Source organism: Carcharhinus amblyrhynchos, chromosome 15, assembly GCF_965287045.1.
Source record: "Carcharhinus amblyrhynchos chromosome 15, sCarAmb.v2.hapA, whole genome shotgun sequence".
In the NCBI taxonomy this organism is placed as follows: domain Eukaryota; kingdom Metazoa; phylum Chordata; class Chondrichthyes; order Carcharhiniformes; family Carcharhinidae; genus Carcharhinus; species Carcharhinus amblyrhynchos.
This window is the reverse complement of record NC_137338.1, coordinates 72,640,270-72,666,624: the sequence shown is the minus strand read 5'-3', so window position 1 is coordinate 72,666,624 and position 26,355 is coordinate 72,640,270. Positions and strand designations below refer to the sequence as shown.

General features: G+C 44.2%; 1 protein-coding gene across 1 annotated transcript; it reads left to right on the top strand.

Annotated features, from left to right (window-relative positions):
• LOC145353431 (E3 ubiquitin-protein ligase SIAH2-like) lies at window positions 1–26,355 on the top strand. Its single transcript, XM_080204189.1, has 2 exons — window positions 1–228; window positions 21,946–26,355. Exons 1-2 carry the CDS (start codon window positions 94–96, stop codon window positions 22,483–22,485), a joined length of 675 nt encoding a protein of 224 aa, XP_080060315.1. The 5' UTR covers window positions 1–93; the 3' UTR covers window positions 22,486–26,355.

Sequence of the window (26,355 nt, the reverse complement as noted above, 5' to 3'; positions counted from 1 at the left end):
TCTTCCCTTTCGAGATTTCCTTCTGGAGGGTCGGGGAGTTCATTCCTTTGGTCTCTCGCACCCAGCAACAACATTTTTTTTTAAAGAGTGGCAATGCTTTTTTTCACACACTGCTTTGGCTTTGTGCTAGATCTTGTTCACTTCAGGTACCAGCACTGCAAGGCGAAGACAGCATTCTCAGCCGCTATCCAACTTGTGTGCGTTGTCCGACCTACACGCAGCCTTACGGTAAGTGCCAGTGAAAAGGTTACCACTGAATGTGCTCTGCAAAACTGCTTGCTTGGAATTTAATCCTGTTGTAAAAGCGCTGCTGGGAAATGTGTCCACATCGGCCAGCAGTGTGGCTTCAGCATTGTGGAGAATTGTCCATTATTGCCTGACCCCCGGAGTAATGCAGGGGCACCCAGAGGTCACAGTGAGCAGAGAGGGAGAGGGAGCTGCTGGAATAAGAGATCAGATCAGCACGGGCTGGACAATTCAAGCTTCACTCCTGGCTAAATCAAACTGCGTTCATTAATAGCGGAACCAGTCTGACATTATTACTTTTACAATATGTCCATCTTAAGGACAAGAATAGCAAGCGTGTAGAAGAAAGTGCACACAAGGCGCTGAATGGATGCTGTAATCTTTACACTGGGGAGTTATTTAAGGATTTAGACAGATTAAGCTGTTTTTTTTTCCCTGTGTGGCCACCAACAGTGAAACCCTTTCGGAATTTAAATTGACATTCAGTGCCTGGTACAGGATTTAATATTGAGCTGCAGACAGAGAAGCCAGAGGAAAAATGTTCTGTCTCAGTGTGGTGTTGGAGATTTTGATTGCATTTGTGATTTTTGGACTGTCGTTGATAAGCGGCGATGTTATTTGGATGTAGCAATTTCCCTGGAAATAGTTGAGTCATAGCCCTCCCCTTTTTCAACCGATGTAAATATTTATTTTAACGATGATTTGCAGGGTACCTGGGGCATATTAGCTAAGCCACAGTGTGCCGGGACAAGGGCAACTCCTCAATGAAAGGAGGATTTCTGCATTTCTGTTGCACCTTTCTTGGTCTTAGCGTGTCCCAAAACATTTCTACCACTAAATGAAGCACTTTTGAAGCGTGCTGGCTGCTGTGATGTAGGAAACAGGGCGCACAGAAAGATCCCACAATCATCAATGGATTATCTGTGTTAGTTATGTTAGGATAAATACAGAGCAGGGCACTCCCAGCTTTCCTTCAGCGCAGGAAACCAGGAGAGGGGGTGGCCATTCAGCCCCTCCAGTACAATGGAATCTTTTACATGGATCAGTGAGTGCAAGCAAGTGTTGGGTGAGATTTAAGGCCAGTTGTTTGTTTGCCAGCCTGGCATCGCAGCCAGGCTGGCAAATAAACAAATGTCAAAATTCACAATGGAATGGGGAGAGGGGGGAATGGGGGGGCAGTTGAAAATGGATTGGGATGGCCAGGATTGCCCTCCCATCCACCTCAATGACCACTCCAGGCTTCCCTGTCACTGGGACATCCTCAAAAGGTGAGAGGAATGATTGCGAGGGAGCAGACTGGGGCAGATTGAAATACAAGTGTTGTTGCAGCTGGGTTGTCCATTACAGAAAGGGCATTTTCCCTTCCATTCAAACCCACGGGACTGGAAAACCCAGCGACTAGATGGTTAGATAAAGAACAAAGAAAAGTACAGCACAGGAACAGGCCATTCAGCTCTCCAAGCCTGTGCCGATCATGATGCCTGCGTAAACTAAAACCGTACGTACTTACAGAGTCCGTATCCTTCCATTCTCATCCTGTCCATGTATTCATCTAGTTGCCCCTTAAATGCTGCTATGTTGCTCGAAGGAGGTTGTCTTCATGCTGAGGCTGCATATGATCGAATGAAGCTAATGTGATCTTCCCCCCCCCCCAACCCCCTCATTAGCCCCCTTTTGGGTGACATCCACTCGCTTCTTCAGGCTCGGTTTGGTGCATTTCAGGTGAAATTGCCAGGGACTTTCCGGGATTGCCCATGGGATTGATTGATTGATATTTCCGCTCGCTTACCCCCAGCTCAGCCACCCCAACATCCCAGCCGCCTTCCCACCTTGCAGGCGAGAACGGTCTTTTAATCATTTTGGGAAAAAAAATAAGAGTGGTGGGGGGGGGGAGGATTGTATTTTGATAAAGCATCATTTGGGTTGATTGGGCGCCCCATTAACTTGAGTCAAAGGAAACTTACAGCGCACATTCCAGCACCGACATGAAAAATGAATCAATAAATGTATTGTGACACTAACAGCCTGGCATGGTTTAAAAGCCCTGATATTGATGATGATTATTCCTCTTGCTTCTGTTGCCTCCCCCTTGATCTGACGTGTTAGCTGGCAAATTCCTTCAGGGAATATGGATTTTTGTTTAAAAAAAGTATCTATTTTTATTCAACATTTAAACGGAACTGTCTCTTAAATTGAAGCAATATTATTTGGAAAATAGATGCTCTTTTAATGGACGGCACTTAGCTTCTAAAACGTGTAGCTATTATTTGTTGCCTGGGGGTTTATTAGTGTTTAACTTCAGCCTCTTTTGCTATTACAGTGCTGGTCTGGGCTGAAAAGTAATTACATTTCTTAATTTGAGTGCTCTCTCGTGTTGTTACTGATGGCACTTAGACCGAGAGGGCTTTTGTCTAAGGGCATTTCTTTCCATAAGCATTGCAGACCGCTGCTGTTACAGACATCAGTTTTAAATAGTTCCTCAAGGCAATTGTAGATGGCTAATAATAGTTCCGTGTCAAGTTTATTTCAATGTTATTCCAAGATTGAGACCAACTGTGCAGCTATCTCCTCCTCTTCCAGCCACAGCCCTCCCTCACCCAACGTCACCTGAACACCCAAAGCCAGGGTCAGCATCCTGCTGAACTGTACAGATTGATGTTATGCCTCTCATCCCAAATCTTGTGCCAATGAAGCAATGCATCTAGCTGTCTCTTCTCAACTCTCTTGACAGGAACAACCAATGCTCACGCCACCCTACACATACCTGAAAATTCTGTGGAATGGGATTCACTCTTGCCCCTCTCCCTCCCTCCATCTATCACCCTCCTCTGCCAGAGAGGGAGCCCCATTGCTGCCCTCCTTTCCCCCCGTGCCCTCTGTGCCCATCTCTCTTGAAGCTCCCTGTTTGAATTCCTCCTGTGCTGCCTCTACTGGTGCTGTTGATTCATGATGTGGAGGTGCTGTTGTTGGACTGGAGTAAACACAGTAAGAAGTCTCACAACACCAGGGGTTAAAGTCCAACAGGTTTATTTGGTAGCACAAGGCACTAGCTTTTGGAGCACTGCCCTTTCATCAGGTGAGTGGGATTTCAGCTCACAAATAGGGAGATCTCCAAGAAGATCATGCATATTGACACAGACATCACGTTTCTACAAAGATGCACGAAAGCAGACTTGATTACCTGTAAAGTCTCGTATTCCAACCATTATTTTGTAAGTTGAGTTTGTGTCTTTATACGCCCTGTTTGTGAATAGAACTCCCACTTACCTGATGAAGGGGCAGTGCTCTGAAAGCTAGTGGCTTGTGCTACCAAATAAACCTGTTGGACGTTAACCCTGGTGTTGTGAGACTTCTTACTATACGACTGTCCCCTGTCTCAGAGTAGAACAAGCTTTTTCCTAATTTTGTGGCACAAGTGACAGAATGTCCAGATATTCATTCTTGTCTGATGCCTGGACAGTTTGTCACCCAGCTGCCTGAAGCCAGAGGAGTGACACACCCACACCTTCAGATCCATCCTCCACTCAGTGATTAAAAGCTGAATGGAAAACCCACTAAACTGGCCTGCTGAGCTGCTGACAGTTTGATTGTTATTGTACTGTAGACAACGCGTGTTACAGTCACGTCCCTATAGTGAAGGATCACTGATAATTTGAGAGCGTTTTCATCTGGTGAGAAGGTTGGCCATCCCAGGCCTCCATAACTCCTCTATTCTCCCACCCCCCAATAACTCCCCTCATCTTCCATTCCCCCTCATCCTCCATTCCCCTCTCCCTCCACAACCCCCTCACCGTCCACAACCCCCCTCGCCCTCCATAACCCTCCTCACCCTCCATTTCCCCATCATCCTCCACTCCCCCTCACCCTCCATTCCCTCCTTGACCTCCACTCCCCCTCGCCCTCCACTGCCCCTTGCCCTCCACTCCTCCTGCCCTCCACTCCCCCCTCGTCCTCCACTCCCTCTTTGCCCTCCATTTCCCCTTGCCCTCCACTCCCTCCCACCCTCCATTTGCCTTCAACCTCCATTCCCCCTCGCCCTCCGTTTCCCCCTCGCCCTCCGTTCCCCCCTCGCCCTCCATTCCCCCCTCGCCCTCCATTCCCCCCTCGCCCTCCGTTCCCCCCTCGCCCTCCATGTCCTCACCCCCTCCATTCCCCCCTCACCCTCCATAATCCCCGTCCCCTCCATAATCCCCGTCCCCTCCACATCCCCACCCCTCCATATCCCCACCACCTTTACACCCCTCCATCATTTCCACCCTTTCTCAGTCTGATGTTTATTGTAATTAATAAATGGAAGTGTTTAAAGGAGTTGAACACTCCTTTCAACTTGAGTGGAATCTGTCTGTGCTTTTCCTCTGGGACTGCTGACAGTGGAGTTTGGCAGATTAATCCTTCGTTCCTGCACACACTGAGTTAATCCTGAAGAGTCGGTAATCCTAATTCCAGCTAAACTGGGCAATCCTGACTAACTCTTTCATCTTCCATCGGTTGCTTTGAGGTTAATATTGGACAGATATTTAATTCAAATTTCAGATGAAAGTGCATTTGAATAAAGAATCTTTTCAGTAGCACACGCTGTGGCGCTTGAGAGACATCTGAGTGAAGTGGCCTTTGCAGAAATTCATGCAATATTTTACTTTTAAATGAAGTAGCAAACAGCTCACATGCTGTTATTGTCTCTGTCTCTCTCTCTGAAATATATTATTGAATGCTAATCAGTACTGGCATTTAACCATGTTTTCAAAAACATCAGAAAGTTGGCACAAGGCTGCCCGCTGCCGGCTGGATGTGGGGTGAGGCTCAGGAGTTGTACAGCTCAGTGTCTAGCCTGTCCCTATCCCTGCGATTGAACTGGGGACATGAGTGCAGGCAGGATCATGGAGTGAGGTGGTTGTGCAAATGTTTAAAGCACTCACACCAGGTTTGTCTGCTTGCTGTTATAACAGAGATGTACGTCAACCCTTTTAAAGTAGACGGCTCCCTTTAAATCCCTCACAGAACGAGTGTCGGTGAAGCACTCTTAGGGGTCATGGCGCTACTCAAGGGAGAATCTCAACAGCAGTTCTTAATAACAGGACGCATGGTTAAACTGCTACATGTGTAGGAGCATAAACTCACATCCTGGTATATGCACAGTCCCTGATGTGGAGATGCCGACATTGGACTGGGGTAAACACAGTAAGAAGTCTCACAACACCAGGTTAAAGTCCAACAGGTTTATTTGGTAGCAAACGCCACTAGCTTTCGGAGTGCTGCTCCTTTGTCAGGTGAGTGGGGAGTTCTGTTCACAAACAGGGCATATAAAGACACAAACTCAATTTACAGAATAATGATTGCAATGTGAGTCTTTACAACTAATCAAATTTTAAAGGTACAGACAATGTGAGTGGAGATAGCATTAAGCACAGGTTAAAGAGATGTGTATTGTCTCCAGACAGGACAGTTAGTGAGATTTTGCAAGCTCAGGCAAGTCGTTGGGGTTACAGATAGTGTGACAGGAGCCCAAAATCCCAGTTGAGGCCGTCCTCATGTGTGCGGAACTTGGCTATCAGTCTCTGCTCAGTGACTCTGCGCTGTCGTGTGTCGTGAAGGCCGCCTTGGAGAACGCTTACCCAAAGATCAGAGGCCCGTGACCATGTTCCCCAACAAGGAGAGGACAGTCTTGCCTGGTGATTGTCAAGTGGTGTTCATTCATCCGTTGTCGTAGCGTTTGCATGGACTACACAGTCCAGCCATGGTATATACGCAGCCCAATCACGGTACATACACAGTCTAGCCATGGTATATACACAGTCCAACCATGGCATATACACAGTCTGGCCATGGTATTTATGCAGTCCAATCATGGTATATATGCAGTACAGCCACAGTACGCAGTCTAGCCATGGTATATAGCCAGGTCCCAGAAATGTACAGCATTGGTTTCCTTATTTCAGGAAGAGTGTAAACGCATTGGAAGCGTTTTGGTGAAGTTTTATCAAACTAATAGCTGGAATGGGCAAGTTGCCTTATGAGGAAAGGAAAGGAGAGATTAGGTTTGTAGCCACTGGAGTTTAGAAGATAGGAGGCAACTTGATTGAAGCCTTTAGGATCCTGAGGGGTGTTGACAGAGTGAATGTGAGAGAATGTTTCCCCTTGTGGGAGAATATAGAACTAGGAATCACTGTTTAAAAATAAGGGTTCACCAATTAAAATGGAGATGAGGAAACTTTTCTCTCAGAGTCTAGAGTCTCTGGAACTCTCTTCCTCAAAAGGCAGTGGAAGGGGATTCTTTGAATATTTTTAAGGCACAGCTTGACAGATTCTGGATTAACAACAGGGGTGAAAGGTTATCTGGGGTCAGCAGGGGGTTGAGGTTACAATGAGATCAGCCATAATCTTATTGAATGGTGGAGCAGGCTCGAGGGGCCGAGTGGCCTACTCCTGTTCCTCGTTCTTATGTTCGTATGTAGGTAGAATAACTAAATGCAACATTGAAATAAATCATTCTTCAGGTATGGACGTTACTGGCAAGGTTGCTATTTATTATCTGTCCCGTGGTTGCTAGTGGGCCTTTTACATTTGCGTGTCTTTGCTAGGCCACTTTACTGGACAGTAAAGAATCAAACATCATGGTGCGTGACTGAAGTCACATTAAGCACAGCAGTCATTATACCACAGTGGGAAACTGTCCAGTCCACTCAAACATCAGACAGCACCAGGGAAGAAGCTGTTCTTGAGTCAGTTGGTGCGGGACCTCAGACTTCTGTATCTTTTTCCCAACGAAAGAAGGTGGAAGAGAGAATGTCCGGGGTACTGATAACAGAAATATTGTGTTCAGTTTTGGTCACCTTGCTACAGGAGAGATGTTATTAAACCGGAGGGAGTGCAGAAGAGATTTACAAGGATGTTGCCTGGACTCAAGGGACTGAGTTATAGGGAGAGATTGGACAGGCTAGGACTCTCTTCTGCAGAGAGATCTGGATAGGCTGAGTGAGTGGATGAGGACCTGGCAGATGGAGTATAACATTAGCAAATGTGAGGTTATCCACTTTAGTAGAAATAACAGTAGGGGGGATTATTATTTAAAAGGCAAAAAGCTGCAGCATGCTACGGTGCAGAAGGACCTGGGGATGCTTGTGCACGAGTCGCAAAAACCTAGTCTGCAGGTGCAGCAGGTGATCAAGAAGGCGAATGGAATGCTGGCCTTTATAGCGAGGGGGATAGAATATAAAAGCAGGGAGGTCTTGCTGCAACTGTACAGGGTACTGGTGAGGCTGCAGCTGGAGTACTGTGTGCAGTTTTGGTCCCCTTATTTGCAAAAGGATATATTGGCCTTGGAGGGAGTGCAGAAGAGGTTCACTAGGCTGATACCGGAAATGAGGGGGTTAGCTTATGAAGAGAGATTGAATAGACTGGGTCTGTACTCATTAGAGTTTAGAAGGCTGAGAGGGGATTTCATAGAGACTTACAAGATAATGAAAGGGATGGATAAGGTAGAGGTAGAGAGATTCTTCCCACTTAGAAAGGATAGCAGAACTAAAGGGCACAGCCTCAAAATAAGGTGGGGGGGGGCAGTTTAAATCAGAGTTGAGGAGGAACTTCTTCACTCAAAGGGTGGTGAATCTCTGGAATTCTCTGCCCGTTGAAGTGGTGGAGGCTACCTCGCTAAATATATTTAAGTCACGGGTAGATAGATTTCTGATAGGCAAGGGAATTAAGGGTTATGGGGAGACAGCGGGAAAGTGAAACTGATCCACTTCAGATCAGCCATGATCTTATTGAATGACGGGGCAGGCTCGAAGGGCTAAATGGCCTACTCCTGCTCCTATTTCTTATGTTCTTATTTTTTTTGGAAGACAGGAGACTGAGGGGTGATCTTATATAGGTGTATAAGATCATGAGAGGTACAGAGAGACACTCCGTCTTTTGCCCAGGTTTGGGGAATCGAGGGCATAGGTTTAAGTTAAGAGGGGAAAGAATTCTTGGGAACTTGAGGAGCAACTTCTTTTACACAGAGTGTGGTATGTATGTGGAATGAACTGTGGGAGGAATTGGTTGAGGCACTAACAACATTTAAAAGGCATTTGGACAGAAATATGATAGGAAAGGTTTAGAGGGATATGGGCCAAATGCAGGTAAGTGGGGTTAGCTTAGATGGGTCGGCATGGACTAGTTGGGCCGAATGGCCTGTCTCCATGCTGTAGATTCTATGATTCCACGAAATGCTTATTTCCAGATTTTTGTTTAAACTGAATTCCTATACCCCGGCACTGCTGGGAACAGATCGGAACTCACATTTACTGGATAGCTTGTCTGGTAATACCCATCAAGTGGCTGCCCAGAGGAGGTTGGGGAGTGTTTCTGCTGTCATTCAATCAGTGTTTCAGCACAGGAGGCTTCAGGGGAAAGGGATAAAATATTGAAATAGTGTTGGAGCTGAGAGCAGGAGATGCCGGAGACCACGGTGTCCTCCAGTAACTTTCAGGAATGCTTGGTGTAATTATCTCTGCTCCCACTGACAGACAGGTTTATTTCCATTCACGGCGGCTACAGCAGGGACTTGTAAACGTAACTTCGTTTGCCAACCTAACACTAATCTGCTGCTGCTCCCTCTCCGTGTGTTGATGAAGGGAAATGAAATCAGATTAATTGAAGCCTTTGGAATGGAGCCAGAGAATTAATGAACAAGAAACAACCTCAGGCACCTGGCTATATCAACTAATAGTTAGCATGATTGCGCAGAAGACCCCCTGTTACAATGTCAGCTTTTTACAGAACTGTAGAGTCTCCTGCGGTTCCTGTAGACAGATCTTGTCATCTCCAAGTGCAAAGCTGTTCCTGTCTTGAACTCAGACCTTGTAGAGATACCTACCCCAAGAATTAACAAGAGCTTTCTCCGCAGTAACGAGTACTTATGGACGTCAGCCCCTCAAACCCGCTCCGCCACTCAATAAGATCACGGATCATCCGATTGTAAACTCGACCCCACATTCCCACCTATTCCCAATAACCTTTCACCACCCCTCTTCTCGAAAAGCGTGGGAAAATCACAGGGCCAAAGCTGACCAGCTCTCAATGTTGGAGCTGGGGCTGCTCTGGTGGACTTTAAACACAGAGTTTCTGAAGTTTTAAAAAGAAGTCCTCAACCAGTTTAAAAATGAAGTCAGCCAGTTTACCAACAACAGCCCCATTGGGTCCCGAGTGGAATTGATAAAAAAAACAACACTTCAACAAGGAGAAAGAAAACGGACTCTGAAACGGCCAGAAGAAAATAAACTCCAGACTTCAGTAACAGAATTTTCCATCGGACATTTTAAACGTTCAAAAAAAGGGCAGCTAAGTTTGGACCAAAATTTCAAAAGCATAAACACCAAGAAGAAACTGACAGCTACTGACTGCTCAGTGAAAATGAACATCTTCATAGAATCCCTACAATACAGAAGTAGGCCATTTGGCCCATCATGTCTGTACTGACCACAATCCCTATTCCAGGCCCTATTCCCGTAACCCCACACATTTACCCTGGGAATCTCCCTGACACTAGGGTCAATTTATTATGGCCAATCAACCTAACCCGCACATACTTGGACTGTGGGAGGAAACTGAAGCGCCCGAAGGAAACTCATGCAGACACGGGGAGAATGTGCAGACTCTACATGGACAGTGACCCGAGGCTGGAATTGAACCCAGGTCCCTGGTACTGTGAGGCAGCAGTGCTAACCAGTGCTAACACAGATGCCACTGTGCCATCATAAAGCAACCACAAGAAGGACCAAATGGCTATGGACAGAAAAATTAGAGAATACCCCAGATGGAGAACAACTGGGTAGAGGAGAGCATCATGGGTAGAGGAGGGCACTCATAATGTTAAAATGGCAGCGCGGGCTCGTTGGGCCGAAGGGCCTGTTTCCCGTGCTGTGTTGTTCTTTGTTCTTTGTTCTAACTCTCAAGCAAGGTCCATAAGCAACAAAGATCTCAACTAAGAGGCAACAGAAGACCTCGGGGAGGCGATAGAAGATCCCAGAAGGAGGCACCAAAAGACACCAGAAGAAGGGCAACAAGTGAATTGCAGAATGGAAACACACCCAACCAACAGTGAAGCCAAAAGGGATTGGCTGAAGTAGAAATGATGGTTTCATTTGTGAGATGTATAAATCCAGCTAGATTCCCCTCAGAAGAAATTGAAGACTTCAAAAGAAATGAAGAACCACTGAACATAAAGAGGAATCAGCAAAGACTTAAAGCTTGAGAGAAGACATTAAAACAGCAAGATTAAATGACTGATGCCAAACTTGAAAAACAAGTTGCAAAAATTTGCAAGTGAGGTTAAGAAGAAGGAATTAATGAGGCAATGAAAACAATAAGCTGGACTCCATGGAAAAGCAACTCAAAAACAAGAACAAGTCCAGTGAAGAATTGAATCAGGAGAATAAGAGCTTGAAGAAGAGATGCTTGACAATAAGAGATTAGCTGAAGAGGTAAAAACATTGTAATTGGCAGCAGAATCAGCAATTCAGGCAGAGGAAGAAACTGCAATTACATGCCAGAACAAGATTATTGGTCATACAAATAGAAAAGCACAAGAACCAATATGATAAAACGATTGATGAAAAAGATACTGAATTAAAATGCTGGAAAGAGAAGAAACTTTATCACACGATCTAAGTACCAGCAACAGAACAACAATAAAAAAGCCATATTAAGTACATGATATGTCATAGTGTCTGAATATCAAAGCTCGGTAGTGGATCAAGTTACATTCCTGGAATTATTGTCTCTGAGACCAGACTCCTGTTGTACCAAGTAGACGTGGAGAGATAGATCGCTCATAAACATATGCATCACTTGAGGAGTAGAGAGACTCTCCAGCAGTCAATGTTGCCATCAAGAAATGTTTTCAAACTCATGAATGCCAAAGTACTTAATTGATCTCTATAAACACAACTGATGTCTCTGCGGAAGTAATAGTAATGAACAGCCAGCGTCAGAAGAGCTACCTGTATTTACAATGTCGATCAGATGGAAGCATCTTAGACTGCAGAATCACGCCATTCTATGAGAAACAGGACAACCCCTCAAAGACTTGACTTATAATTGTCCAACACTTGTATATTTTGTTGAGTTAGAATTTAGAACTGAGTAACTTTAGTTATTGAAGATTGTATAGAGGAGTTAAAGGGGGAGGGATGTGGTGGTTTGTTGTGATTGTCCTTTAAGGGCAGCACAGCAAAGTAAGGGTCACCTGGCTTGTGGGACCAATGAAGACTAAGAGTGGGTGGTCACCCCAGGAGATAAAGAGAGGCAGTAGACATGTAGAGGACTAGGGCAACCAGGCTAGCTGCTGTAGTGCTGTACAGTTTTTCTTAACATTAAATATCTTTTGTGTTTCTAATGAAGCCTATGAAAGTGCATCATCCCAGATCTCTAAACTGTTAACTGTAAATTTCCATTGACCTGATATCGACAGCTGTTGTAAAGGAGAGAGTCCCCACATTCCATTAACCTTTGAATAAAAAAAAGAGTTTGCTTATTTCAATTCTAGATGATCGAACTGTAGTTGGTTCCTCTTGTTCTGGATTCTCCCACGAGAGAAAATAATTTATCGGTTGTCTATCTTTTCAAATTCACCTCTAATTTTGAACACCTCTATAAGATCATTCCTCAAGCTCCTAGGGTCAGGGGAAGACAAACCATGTTGTCCTGTTGAGGTTTGGTTGTACACGTGATGTGGACACCATAGAAATGCTACAGTGCAGAAGAAGGCCATTTGGCCCATCCGATCTACACCAACAATACCACCCAGGCCCTATCCCCATTTAGTTACCCTGCTAATCCCTGTAGCCTTTCGCATCCCAGGACACTAAAGGTTAATTTTGCACGTCCAATCAACCTAATCCCCACATCTTTGGACTGTGGGAGGAAACCAGAGCAAACACAAGGAGAACATACAAACCCCAGACAGAAAGTGACCCAAGCCGGAAATTGAACCCAGGTTCCTGGAGCTGTGAGGTAGCAGTGCTAACCACTGTGCCATCCTGCTGCCCCAAAATGTAATGGCAGAACTATAAGGTCAGAGATTGCCATGAATTAGCAATAGTTTTAATAGGTTATACATTTTCATAGTCCTATTGGCCAACTATTTGACAGACAGGACTTGTGCAAACTATTTCTGAGCCTTTTGAAAAGCTCCCAGATTTTTGCAAACTCTGCATGCAATCTTTAGGTAGCTGCATGCTGTCAAATTTTGAGCAGCAGCCCTTTAATTACTGCATTATCCTGTGGGCCCCTTCCCCAGTATGCAAGAAACATATTAAAATAGTGCCCCTGACAAGGCCATCTCGTCAATCTACTGGATTTGAACAAATGCAGAAGTTATTGAGTCTCTTTAGTTGTGATCATTGAACCTGTCCAATAAAGTGGAGGCATTCATCAAATATTGAAATTACAGTGCAGAGTTTGCATATGGATGAAGCTGTAATGGGTTGAAGTATAAAACACTCTGATCACTGATGCAGTGAATTCAGTCAGTTCCTCTGCTTTCAAGTCTCTCACTATCAGAATACTGACTTGTACCGTTCAAATTCATATAATCATTCAAGTAGGCAGTTCAAAGTGTGTCCCTCATTGGATTTAAACACTCGGATTTCAGAGGAGTTTCTGAGCTGTTAGATCGAGCTTTTAACCTCTTTGTTCTTCTGAAACGTTTTTGTCAAAAGTACGTAACGCCACATTTACCCAAGAAATTGGGAACGAGAAATGAGTGAATGGTCCATTATAGCAGCACGGAAAAGAACACAATCCACTTCATCTACACAGGGTCGATACGTTCCACTCTGCAACACCCACTCAGCTCATTTAATTTCCTCCAAACGACTTTGGCAGCTATTTGCAACAAGAAATTTGCAATGGAAAACTGTTTAGATTTTTAATTTGACCATGAAAAGAACAATTCAGAGTTCATAGCCAACAATAGATCACAGAATCACGCAGCATGGGGGGTGGGGGGGTCATCAGACTGGTGCCCTCTATAGGAAAGGTCCAATAGTCCCAAAACATTCTGAAAAACATTCATTTCCCAAGTTTTCATCCAATTCTATTTTGAATAGTCTGATTAAATTGTCTAACACCATTTTCCTAGCAATGACAATTGAGTGAAACAAAAACTAAAGTTAGAAGGTTAGTAACCTGGTTTTATTGGTATATTCACCCTTCGTACCACACAGTGAGAACTCATGTTCACTCTCTGTACAACACAGAGATTGTTAGTGTTCATCAGTTGTACCCCAGGTTACATTTGGATGCCAGACTAGACTAGACCCCAACAATTTTTCTATTTTGATATAAACATGAGGAAAGGATACTTCTCTCCAGGAATTACTCCACTGACAAATAAGGCATCTCTTATGGTAAAACGATCTTTATTAATAATACTGTTTTAATATAAGTCTAGCAAATGAAGCAGCTTGACTATTAACAGTAACAATATTTTAAAAATGAAGGGAAACAACTTTAATTTCTAATTTCTCACTGTTTCAGACCCAAATAAGCAACATTGCTCTGGCAGATTTAGATGACACTTGAAATACAATTAGCAACCATAAATATACTTGCTATAAATTGTGTTAACAATTTAGAAGCTTTCAAAGAGAAAATTGATTTTAATAACAGCTTGCAGACCTCCGTCTTCAGTAGATTCTCAGCTGGAACTGCGACTCTAAAACTGCAATCACTCCTGTCTCTTTGCTACCAACCCAATTTATCACTTGGCTTTGTCAATCAACTTCAATTTTCACAGTAATTTCATTGCAGCGTTAACGTAAGCCTACTTTTGACACTAATAAATAAACTTAATCAGAAATCCCAGGGGAGCCTGTTGTGCAAACATAAATCTGGTAGCTCTATCTATGTAACAAATTCCTAGCTGAAAATGAGTTATTAACTTGCTTTCACACTCTTGCGCTAAAGGTTTTGCAGACAGACTGGCTGTCAGCAGAACATCTGAAATTTCAAACATTCTCCTTAAACAAGAGAAAAAAACAATGGCCCATAACTTCTGATTAGCAGTGGAAAACCATGGGCTGCCAAAAATAGAAAAATGTTTACTTATTAGTCACAGGTAAGGGTTACATTAACACTGCAATGAAGTTACTGTGAAATTCCCTTAGTCACTACATTATCGTGTCTGCTCAGGTCAATGCTGCTACACAGCACCTCTTTCAGAACGTGGGAGGAAACCCACACAGACACAGGGAGAATGTGCAAACTCCGCACAGACAGTGACCTAAGCCAGGAATCAAGTCTGGGTCCCTGGCAGCAGTGCTAACCACTGTGCCACCCATTACTTTGGCTGCTTACCTGCGTTCAAACATTGGGTTCCAACTCCTGATAGGAGCAGCATCCTTTGGCTTTCAGCGATACTATCTCCACAGGCCCCAGTGCAACTCAGGAGGACTGTAACCGCACCCCTTTACAGAGGGCCAGCTTGTGTCAACATCCATTGAGGACTTGCTTGGAAATAGCAAAGAAAAAGGATTCCCTGTCATTATAAAAGGTATGTTGAAACTTTGTTCCACATTTTTCTTGCAATTTCTTTTAAGTAGTTAATCATATTAGGATTGGCTCATTTAAAGTGTAATATTTAATTGTATTTTTACAATTGAAGATGAGTATTATGTAATATGTATAGGTTTTGTTATTTGTTTTAAATCTCTAAAACACCTATTTAAATCTGCATTATTCTATAGCTTTACATGTGGCATGCTTATAAGTATTCATATGTTTTAATTTAGAATATGGAAACTGAAAATATAATTGGGAAGAAGAGAGGTCAGAGCTTCTCGGACCCTGTTTTGGATACGTTATTGCAAGAGGTTGAACAAAGGACAGTTCACATTCTGAGCCGTGGAAAATCTAAGCATGTTCATCATTAGCATTCTTCTGCATTTCATTTATAATAACGTAATTTTTAACTGTTCTGTTTTGATGTTTGAGTCAGGCATTTGTATAATGTCATATTTAATTGTTCTGTTTTAATATTTCAATGAAGTATTAGTAGGGCAGCATTGTGGCACAGTGGTTACCACTGCTGCCTCACAGCTCCAGGGATCCGGGTTCAATTCCTGGCTTGTGGAGTCTGCACGTCCTCTCTGTGTCTGCATGGGTTTCCTCTGGGTGCTCTGGTTTCCTCCCACAGTCGAAAGATGTGTGGGTTAGGTTGATTGGCCAGGTTAAATTGCCCTTTAGTGTTCCAGAATACGTGGGTTAGAGGGATTGGTGGGGTAAATATGCAGGGATCGTGCATGGACGGGATTGTTGTCAGTACAGACTCGATGGGCCAAATGGCCTCCTTCTGCACTGTAGGGATTCTAGAATTTTGTAAAGTTTAACGGAAAACATTTGTTAACAGAAATAATGTTACAAATACAGAATGTTGATACCATGTTAACATTAAACTAAATATTTTACTTTATCAGCCACTATGACATTTTGTTTAATTGCTTCTTTTCAAATCTCTAACAAAATATACTTTTTCTTTATCAATACAACAATCAATAAAATATTTTTATACATGAACACATTAGTTCTGTTGTCTCTAAAGGAAGTAGGGAGGGAGGGATATGAGGAGGGAAGGGGGAGGGAAGGGGTAGAAGAGGGTTGGGACATAAAATTTGTGTGTTTTATATGATTCTTCTGCACCTACGTTGAAACCTCGAAAGGAGTTCAGTTAAGAAGCCAAGCTAAAAGTGTGCTGTACTAGCAGCGATGGAGCATGAGTCCAGGTTTTCAGTCTGCTCTGGATTCTGTAACACCGATCAGACATTCAGTTCACATTAGCTTACAAGACATATGTCATCTTAAGGAACACTTTCTGAAAGCATTTGAACTAGCCAAGTTGCATACTTCCCACTGTAAATGTAGAACTTATTCCACCAAGAGGCTTCTAAGGTTTAACATTGCATCGTGGAGACTCTTAAAATTGCAATGACCACTGTTTAGAATACATAGAAATCCAAATGGACTTTAGCTGAAACTTGTTATATATGAACATACTTTTTACTGGAATTAGTGACATGATAAAGTTGTTAAAAAAAAGAAATCTTTCACTTTTCATGCATTACATATATTTTAAACATCTTTTTAAAGTATTTAGAAAAAAATTAACCCTCCCAAAAATGCCTCCACTCACTGAAGTAGACCAAAAGAAAGTGTGCAATTAAATAAGCGTACATTCTCACCTGTAATCCGCAAAGTGATGGAAGTTAGGGAGAGATTGCAGCTCAGCACTTCAATACTGGCAGGTTCACAAAACTCAGTCGGAGGTTTATACTTGGCACAATCCCACACACAGGGATTTCTGTATTGTCCTGATGTGCACATGTAGCGAACAGTCCACTTAAGTCACCACTCGGGCCTGATGCTATGGGCCACTGTATATATTATATATATATATATATTTAAAACATTTGTACCCTTACAATCACATTCTGATAATTAATGTGCACCCTCTGTTCCCACAGAGTGTAACTAATGTTCACTCTTCGTACTTCACAGTGTAACTAATGTTCACTGTCTGTACCACATGCTGACAACTAATGTTCACCCTTTGTACCACACGGTGTAATTAATGGTCACTCTTTGTACCTCACAGTATAACTAATGTTCACTCTCTGTACCACACAGTGATAACCAATGTTCACTCACTGTCCAACACAGTAATAACTAATGCTCACCCTCTGTGTCACACACTGATAACTAATGTTCACTCTCTGTACAACACAGTGTAACTAATGTTCACTCTCTGTACCACACAGTGTAACTAATGTTCACTCTCTGTACCACACAGTGTAACTAATGTCCTTTCTCTGCACCACACACTGATAACTAATGTTCACTCTGTACAACACAGTGTAACTAATGTTCGCACTGTGCACCACACAGATTAAGTAATGTTCACTCCCTGTACAACACAGTGTAACTAATGTTCACTCTCTGTACCACACAGTGTAACTAATGTTCACACTGTGTACCACACACTCATACCTAATGTTCACTATCTGTGCCGCAAACTCAACACATTCACCCTCTGTGCCCACCATCAGCAGGAACAGTTTGGGAATATATCAGGAATAAATTTTGTACTTTACCAGAAGGCAGGAAGAAACTTGGAGGCGAATCGATCTTGAACCAATCCTGGTTGAATTTGACATGAATTCCATTTGAGATGAAGTGAATGAATTTTCATTGGTCTAACATCTTTTATAACTTCAGGGATAGCCAACAGGTTCAGATTCCTTTCTCTAGGAAGTTATGACTGAGCAGTGACTAAATAATGATCTTTAAAACATTGAAGGAGTTGATGGGGGAAGGAAAGATGTTTCCATTTATAGGGGAGACCAATCTGAGAAATCATAAATATCACTAATAAATCCAGTCGGCTATTCAGGAGAAACACCTTTACTCAGGAAGTAGTTAGACACGTAAGGATTGGTTAAAGGGAATTGCATAAATCCATGTAAAGGGTAGGTTGATGTAGATATCAGGGAGTAATGATATGCTGATCGGGTGGGATGGAGTTGGTTTGGTGGAAATAGCAGAGATTTTAGTCATTTGGAGCTGCTTCACTGAATGGCTTTTTCTGAGTGGCACCTTTGGCATGATTCTACATAGGACAGCACGGTGGCCACTGGTTAGCACTGCTGCTTCACAACGCCGGGGACCTGGGTTCAATTCAAACCTTGAGTGCCTATCTGCATGGAATTTGCATGTTCTCCCCGTGTCTGCATGGGGTTTCCTCTGGGTGCTCCGGTTTCCTCCCAGAGTCCAAAGATGTGCGAGTTAGGTGGATGGGCCATGCTAAATTTCCCCTTAGTGCCAGGGAGAATAGCAGGGTAAAATACACGAGGTTACAGCAAAAGGGCCTGGGTGAGATTGTTGTCAGTGCAGACTTGATGGGCTAAATGGCCTTCTTCTGCACTGTAGGGATTCTAATGTTGAGTTTTACTGAGTGCCTTGAAGGGATGGGGGGAGAGTAGAGACAGAAAGCTTTATGGAAGGAATTCCAGAGAGTCACAATGTTTGGCGGGGGAAGAATCAAAGGATCCATTGGAGTGGTAGAACAGAGAGCTTGGTGAAGGATTTGCAAGGCAAATGGAGGTTGCAGAGATGGCGAGGGACACGGCCTTGAGTGGAGTGAAACAAAAGGGTGGGAATTTAAGATCTGAGGTGTTGGGATAGTGGGAGCCAATGGCTATTTGTACATGGACAAGAGTGCTGATCGATCGGCACTGATTGCAGGGCATGATTTAAAAGATGGATCCTTTAGTGGCGTGGAAACAGTTTGGTTAGGTCTTTATTTTGGATCAGCAACATAATTAAAGCCTTGCTGATTGATCACCATTCACATGGCTGTGGTGAAGCTGAACCATTCACGTGGCTGTGGTGTGGGTTGTGTGTGTGTGTGTGTGTGTGTGCTGGGGGGGGTGGGGGTGCAGGGTGGAGGGGTTTACGTCGCTTGTATTACCAGAACATTAAGACATCAGTCAAAATCAGGGGAAAAGCCAAACTGTGAATCAAGTCTCGGGAGTTTAAGTGGAAATATTCTCTTTATAAAGCTTCTGAAGCAATTTTAGATCTGGTGTACAATACAGGAAGAACAACTGGTTTAGTACGGTACAGATACAGAATGCTGCTTAAGCATTGATATAAGATTTACTTATATATGAGTTCACATATCAATGACATTCCATGAACGTGTGTGCATATTACAGTGTGAATCTAATTTACCACATTTCCCCCCCTCACCCTGTCCCCCTCCCCTGGAATGCTACTTTATCCTCAGCACAGATCCAGAGAACCGGATATTTTGATTTGTCACTGTGTGCTGATCCGAGGCAAAGTGGTGACGGGGGGCTTCTGGGGGGCAAATGGGGGTTGGGGATCGTGAGGGGAAAATCAGGCCCTGAGCAGTGCTGGAGACTCCGATCAGCAGCTGGTGTGCCAGGACATGACTGGGCTCGATGCCTTGCCCCATGTGGTCGAATAGCTCATTGTGAAAGCTTACACGTACTTATTAACGTTAGTTATTTTGGGCAAGGATATGTGAGGGGACGGAACCAAACCAACTTACAGCTGCCACTCCACTGGTCTTGTTCGTGCCTCTGAGTCAGAAGGTCAGGAGTTCAAGTCCCGCGCCGGGGCTGGAATTTTACCACCTCGCCCACCTCTGGGTGGGCCAGAATCGCAGAACGGCATCCTCCGCTGGCCTCGGACAGGACCCTAGGAACCTCGGGCAGGTGAGGAAGTAAAATTCCAGCCCACAAGTCCACTTCAAAGGCACTTCATTGGCTGGGAAGCACTTTGAGATTTCCCCAGGTTGTGAAAGGTGCTATATAAAGGCTCAGAATCCCCTGGCGAGTAACTCACCCGGACAGGATTATTTGCCCTCCCCTTACCCCGTGGTGTGTTCTGAGGTGGCAGTGGCAGTAGTGGGATCTTCCTGTTCTGTTTGATCCTCGAGTCATTTTTTTTCACCATGACGTGTTTTGTAATAAACTTTTATCAGTAGAGATATTTAACTTTGCTGAACTTTTTTGGGCTCAGACTGATCAATACTAATGGGTATTTCCATGGCTGTGCTACTGTGAAGAAGGGGCAGAGCCAGTTCGCTATCCCCCAGTGGAAAGGGCTGGAAAACCTTGGTCTCTGTGTGAAGAGGTACTGCCTGATTTCACCTCTGGCCCTGGCTCGAATTTTAAGCTTGTGCTCCCTTGTTCTGGGCTAATCACCCTGACCAGAGGAAATAATTTCATCCTATCAAATCAGCGAATCAGCTCAATTAGACCATATCACTTAATCTTCTATGTTCAAGGGAATGCAAGAGTTTTGCTATTTGTGTGTAAGCACTGGATGCAACCTACACCCAGCAATTTTCACCTCTTTATGATGTCTTTATGAAGCTGGTTGCCTGTTGCTGTGAAAGACATTAGCTGCCCCTTTGTAAAACAGCCACTCTTCAGCACTGCTTTATTCCTGTCATTTCTCTCTCTTTGTTTTGCTCAGTCCTCACCTCCTTATAAATCAGAACTTGGAGCATCCTCTTGTTCCCCTCCCAACCCTTTCACCGTCAATATTTGCTTTCCAAAGTCAGCAGGAGGCGGAAGCAAATGCCCCGTTTTAAATTGAGTTTGCAGCTGAAAGCAGAGGCCAGATCCCTGGGTCTCAGAGTGTGTGTGAATGATTTGGGAAGATGAGTGATATCCTGCGTGCCATTGGTTACCAATCTGCTACACTTTAGACATGACAGGTTGCGTTTTGATCCCGCAGTGAAAGCTTTAATGGGCACATGAAGAACAGCAGTTCCCAACTGTGGAAATTGATATTCATTGTAAATTGCAGTCTCTGATGGCAATGAACCTGAAATTTTCAAAGGTAAATGTAGGATTTGCAAAGCAGCAGCAGCAGTGATAAATGTGAATGTCGCTTATTATAGATCATTTTAGGACAGATAATGTGCTCCTCCATTCTTAAATCCTCATAATCTCAGGCTGCATACTCTGAACCTATACACCATCATTATTCAAATACATTACGGTATATTTGCTATAAAATCTTCCCGTGCTCCCTTTTACTAATGAAGCCTTTCCTTTATTAAAATTTTTTCCTGTTTGAGTGGGTGGTTAAGGGAGTCAGTAATTGACCTGGGCTGGCAGGTGGTGCATACAACAGTTCTGTACAATAAAAGGTTAAACTGATTCACGGACTCCCAAGCCCTTTTTGTGACCTTGTGGAGTCCATGAGCCACATATACATTGGACGCTATAGACTGCACTCCCTTTTTAGTGACCTAGAACCATAGAACATTACAGCACAGAAACAGGCCTTTTGGCCCCTCTTGGCTGTGCCCAACCCTTTTCTCTGCCTACTCCCACCGATCTGCACTTGGACCACACTCCTCTCGTCCATGTACCTGTCCAAGTTTTTCTTAAATGTTAAAAGTGAGCCCGCATTCACCACTTCACCTGGCAGCTCATTCCACATGCCCACCACTCTCTGTATGAAGATCCCCCCCCCCCCCAATATTCCCTTTAAACTTTTCCCCCTTCACCCCTAAAAACTTCTGTTGATATTCTGTTTGCACTTCAACCCCACGCTCCTGATCTACGGACACCCAGTTTGGGAGGTGGGGGGGAAGGAGGAGGACCTCCTCGTGAACCTGCTCCTGGGCCTGACAAGGTGTGCCATAAACAGGCCCAGGTAGTGGGCGACCGAGGGGATTCTCTGACCTGACTGTTTGCCCCTCTACCGAGGCTATATTGGTGGCCAGGCGTCCCTGGAAAGGGCTCATGCAGTGTCCGAGGGCACTGTTAAAGCTTTCCATGCCCGCTGGGCACCGCAGGGACTGAGACGCATTCTTGACCCCTTTAATCACCTTTTAATTTGATGTTCTAAGTTTCCTTTCCGTTTTGTCTTTTGTTTCCGGTGGTTCCCCTCCTTTTGGGAGCTGCCCATTTTAATTTGTCCCCTTGTTAATATGAGTTCGTTTGCTTGATAAGCCCAAAAAGAGCAGGAGTCAATAGTCAACTGTGTCCGATATTTAAATCAGATCTTTACCCCAAGTTATTGCTGAGAGTTTGTAGCAATGATTTTTGCTGAACATTATTTTGTCGTGTCACCTTTTTTCTCTCCTTTCCTCCTCCCGTTCCCCCGATCCACCTGCAGCACCTAGCGACCCGAAGCACACTCTCGCTGCACCAGAGGACGAACGGTGAAGATGCTAGCGAACGGCGCCTGCTCTCCTGCCCGTGCCCGGGGGCTTCCTGTGGCTGGGAGGGGCCGCTGAAGGCCGTCCTGCCCCACTTGGCCGTCAGCCACCGCAGCGTCGCCACCCTCCGGGGAGAGAGTGTGGTGTTCCTGGCCGCCGGCATTCACCTCCCGGGCGCGGCAGGGTGGGTGACGGTGCAGTCCTGCCTGGGCCACCATTTTGTGCTCGTGTTGGAGAAGCAGGAACGACGGGATGGGCGCCAGCGATTCCTTATCTTCGTGCTACTGCTGGGGACGTCTAGGCAGGCTGAGGGATTCTCCTACCGGCTAGTACTGAACCGTAACCGCCGGCGACTGACCTGGGAGGCCACCCCGCGGGGCCTTACTGAGGGCCCGGTCACCACAAGCACTGATAGCCTGATCTTTGACACTGTGATTGCTCAGCTGTTTGCCGATAATGGAAGCCTCGCCATTAATGTCACAATATCCACATGCTAACAACAGGCATTGTTGGCACAGCTATGAAGCTATCACTTTTTAATGGATGACTGGTTAATCTTGCACAGTTCATCCACTACCACCGAGGAAGCCATGATTCAGATTGTCAGGATGTACATGAACACTTATCACCTTTGTGCAAATCCACAGCTTGAAGCACTGATGCTCACAGAATTGGATGACATTATTGGTTATGTACCTTCTGAAGGACAATTGCTCTGAGCTCAGAAACCATGTGCGTGCTATAAATCCCTTAAAAAATGTAATGATTTTAAAAAAACTAACTGTTTTGTAACATTTATTATAAATACCAGGCTCTCAATGTTATTTACTGGTTAACTGTGGAAGATTCACTTCAGACTTTGCTACATTGGGGATTTGGAATGCTAGCTTACTTCACAGTAAAGTGCTTAAGCATACAATTGAATTACAGGATTGTTACAGCACAGAGAGAGACCATTCAGCCCACTGTGTCTGTGCTGGCTTTCCGAATGAGCAATTCACTTTATACTGTCCTCCTGCCTTCTCTCTGTAACCCTACACATTTCTCCTTTTCAGCTAACAGTCTAACTCCCTCCTGAATGCCTCCAGTGAACCTGCCTCCACCTCACTCTCAGGCAGTACATTTCAGACCCCAATCACTCGCTGCATAAAAAAGGGTTTCCTCAGATTGCTTTGACTTCTTTTGCAAATCAATATAAATTTGTGTCTTGTTCTCGATCCTTCTCACAAGTGAGAACAGTTCCTCCCTATGTCCAGCCCCCTCATGATTTTGAACATCTCAATCAAATCTCCTCTTAACCTTTGTCTTTCCAAGGAGAACAGTCCCAACCTCTCCAATCTATCCTCATAACTGAAGGTTCTCATCCCTGGAACCATTCTCGTAAATCTCTTCTGCAATCTTTCCAGTGTGTTCACATCCTATAATGTGGCACCCAGAACTGTACACAATATTCTAGCTGAGGTCTGACTAGTGTCTTGTATAAGTTCAGCATAACTTCCTTGCTCTTGTATCTTATATCCCTGTTAATAAGGCCCAGAATACAATATGCTTTGTTAACTGCTGTCTGCACCTGTCCTGCCACTCTCATGATCTACAAATGCCCAGGACCCTCTGCCCCTTTAGACTGGTACCTGTGATTTTAGACAGTCGCTGGGTTGCCCAGTGTGACATTGGACTAGATTTTCTGTCAAAGTGATTGTCAGTCAGCAGCCAATCGAGACCAGTCCGTCTTTAACCTGGAAGTTGGTGCTGATGCAGTTGGATAGCCCTGGTGAGGGTAGTCCTTCCTGTGGCTGACTGCAGGGTCAGCGGAGAAAATGGCAGCGCTGAGACCCAGTCCAAATTCCATGCTGACTGACGTCACAGGCCGGAATTTTACCGTCCCCGCCCGCCATGGGAATGAGAGCGGGCGAAGGGTGGACCCTGGAAAGGTCCGTTCACCTCATCCGTTGATCAGAATCTTCCGAGGCTGTATGACCTCTGGTGCACACCCTCAGCACTCACACTAACAGCTTCACCAGAATGACATCTAGCTCAGTCCGTATCACAAGCGCGTGCGAGCACTGAGGGCGCCATCTTAAACCCACCGCAACACCTCTCACACTGAAAATACAGGCGCTATGCAAGGGAATTTTGTGACCACTATGTCATTTTGGAAGGCTCCAGCTTCCTATTGCGTTGTCCTTACATAACAAGGACCTGACTCTCTCTGTGTTAAGTAGACTCAGGGTTTTGTGTTGTGATTAACTCCACGATTAGCTCTGCTTTGTGGATGTACGCTAGTAAGTAAAGTGGCCACAGTCCCTTTGAAGGGGAGAGCTGACTGATTTAACCTGAGGATCACCACATCTCGGCAAGGAGCAGGGTCGAGAAGGCAGGGCATTCATGGATACACAACATGGTCCTGTGTTGTCATCTCAATCATCAACAATATGTATTTCACCATAGAAAAATTCTCCCTTGCAAAGAAAGCCAGCATTGAGTCGAAGAAGAGGGGAGACGGAAGGGACGGATTTAAAGGAAGATCCGAAGGGGCAAGTGGGAGGCAGAGAGACTGAGGGAGAGAATTCCAGAGACCGCTGATAGTACAGCTGCCTATGGGGAGGTGCTGAAGTGTTCAGCAGTTGTAGAGTCGGAGGAGATGACAGAGGTGGGGAAGGGGTGGGACCATAGTGAGATTTAAAAAGAGGGGAAATCAGTTTAAACTTGTGATGATGAGGGAATTAATGAGGATAGAAGCTGATGGGGAAATAGAGCTCGGTGTTGGATGGAGGACTGATGGCAGAGTTTTGGATGGTGTCGAGCTTAACAGATGATGACAAATAAGGGATCACCTAAAAGGCTAATGGAGTAATCAGGTCTGGAGATGACAAACACATTGTTGAATGTTGAATTGACAATTGATGAATAACATATTCATCCACCGTAACTTCTTTTTATCTTTATATTAATTGGGCTCCTAGGGGGCCATTGATTCTGTGGTTCATTGATTTTTTTTTGCCTTTTTTTTGTTTTGTATTGGTCCTGCGGTTACTTTACTCCTACAATTCATCCTTCACTCCTGTATTTCACTGGAGATCCTGTTATGTAGTTGTCAGTCATGACTGTAAGTTAGCTATATGTAGATTCGAGTCCCACTCCAGAAACTTCAGCATGTAATAAGGTTAACTCCAGTGCAGTGCTGAGGGAATTCAGCACTGTCAGAGATGCTGACTTTCAGATATTTAGCCCTCTACCCACTTCTAAAATAACATGATCTCATTTGATTTGACGTGATTTATTATTGTCACATATATTAATATACAGTGAAAAGTATTGTTTTTTGCACGCTACACAGACAAAGCATACCATTCATAGAGAAGGAAATGAGACAGTACAGAATGTAGGGTTACAGTCTTAGCTAGGGTGTAGAGAAAGATCAGCTCAATATAAGGTAGGTCCATTCAAAAGTCTGAAGGCAGCAGGGAAGAAGCTGTTCTTGAGCCGCTTGGTACGTCACTTCAGACATTTGTATCTTTTTCCTGATGGAATATGGTGGAAGAAAGTAAGTCTGGGCTGTGTGGAGTCCTTAATTATCCTGGCTGCTTTGCTGAGGCAGCAGGAAGTGTAGACAGAGTCAATGGATGGGAGGTTGGTTTGCGTTTTTTGGTTGGTTTGTGATCTTTTGTAGTTTCTTGCAGTCTTGGACAGAGCAGGAGCCATACCAAGCTGTGTTACAATCAGAAATACAACCATGTCGCTGTTGTTGGGAGCTTGCTGTGTGCAAATTGGCTGCTGCTTCTCCTACTGTACAACAGTAACTACCCTCCAAAAGTAACTAGCTGGCTATAACGCACTTTAGGGATTGCCTGAAGATTAGAGAGGTGCTATACAAATGTAAGTTCTTCCTTTCTGTTACTTTGTCCTCATGAAGTCAATTAGACCCGTTGGGTACAAATGTTTGATAATTAGACATATTTTCTAAATCTCATCTTATTCGTGGCATGTACTGGTCGAGAAATTGCTTTTTTATTGTTCCTGATTAATCTTTGCTGATAATCTTTTTACTATTCCCAATGCCGGAATGAAATATATTAAAATGCTGGTGTTCCCTTTATTTCAATCGTTTTAATCTTGTGGCATATATAGTGCTGAAATTATAATTTCATAATGAAATTGAAGTTGAAATCTATGAATCTTTTTCTACACCCAATTATTCCATGTCAACTCACTGTGAAATTTGATCAATGAACTAGTTTGTCTGTCTAAGTGATTATTGTTTGGAATGTTAACTGAAAGATTACTGGAGAAAAGTTAGTTGATCATGTTATTCCAGTTGTGAGAGATTTCTTTGTTCCCAGCCAGTGACTTATAATTTCGTAAGTGAA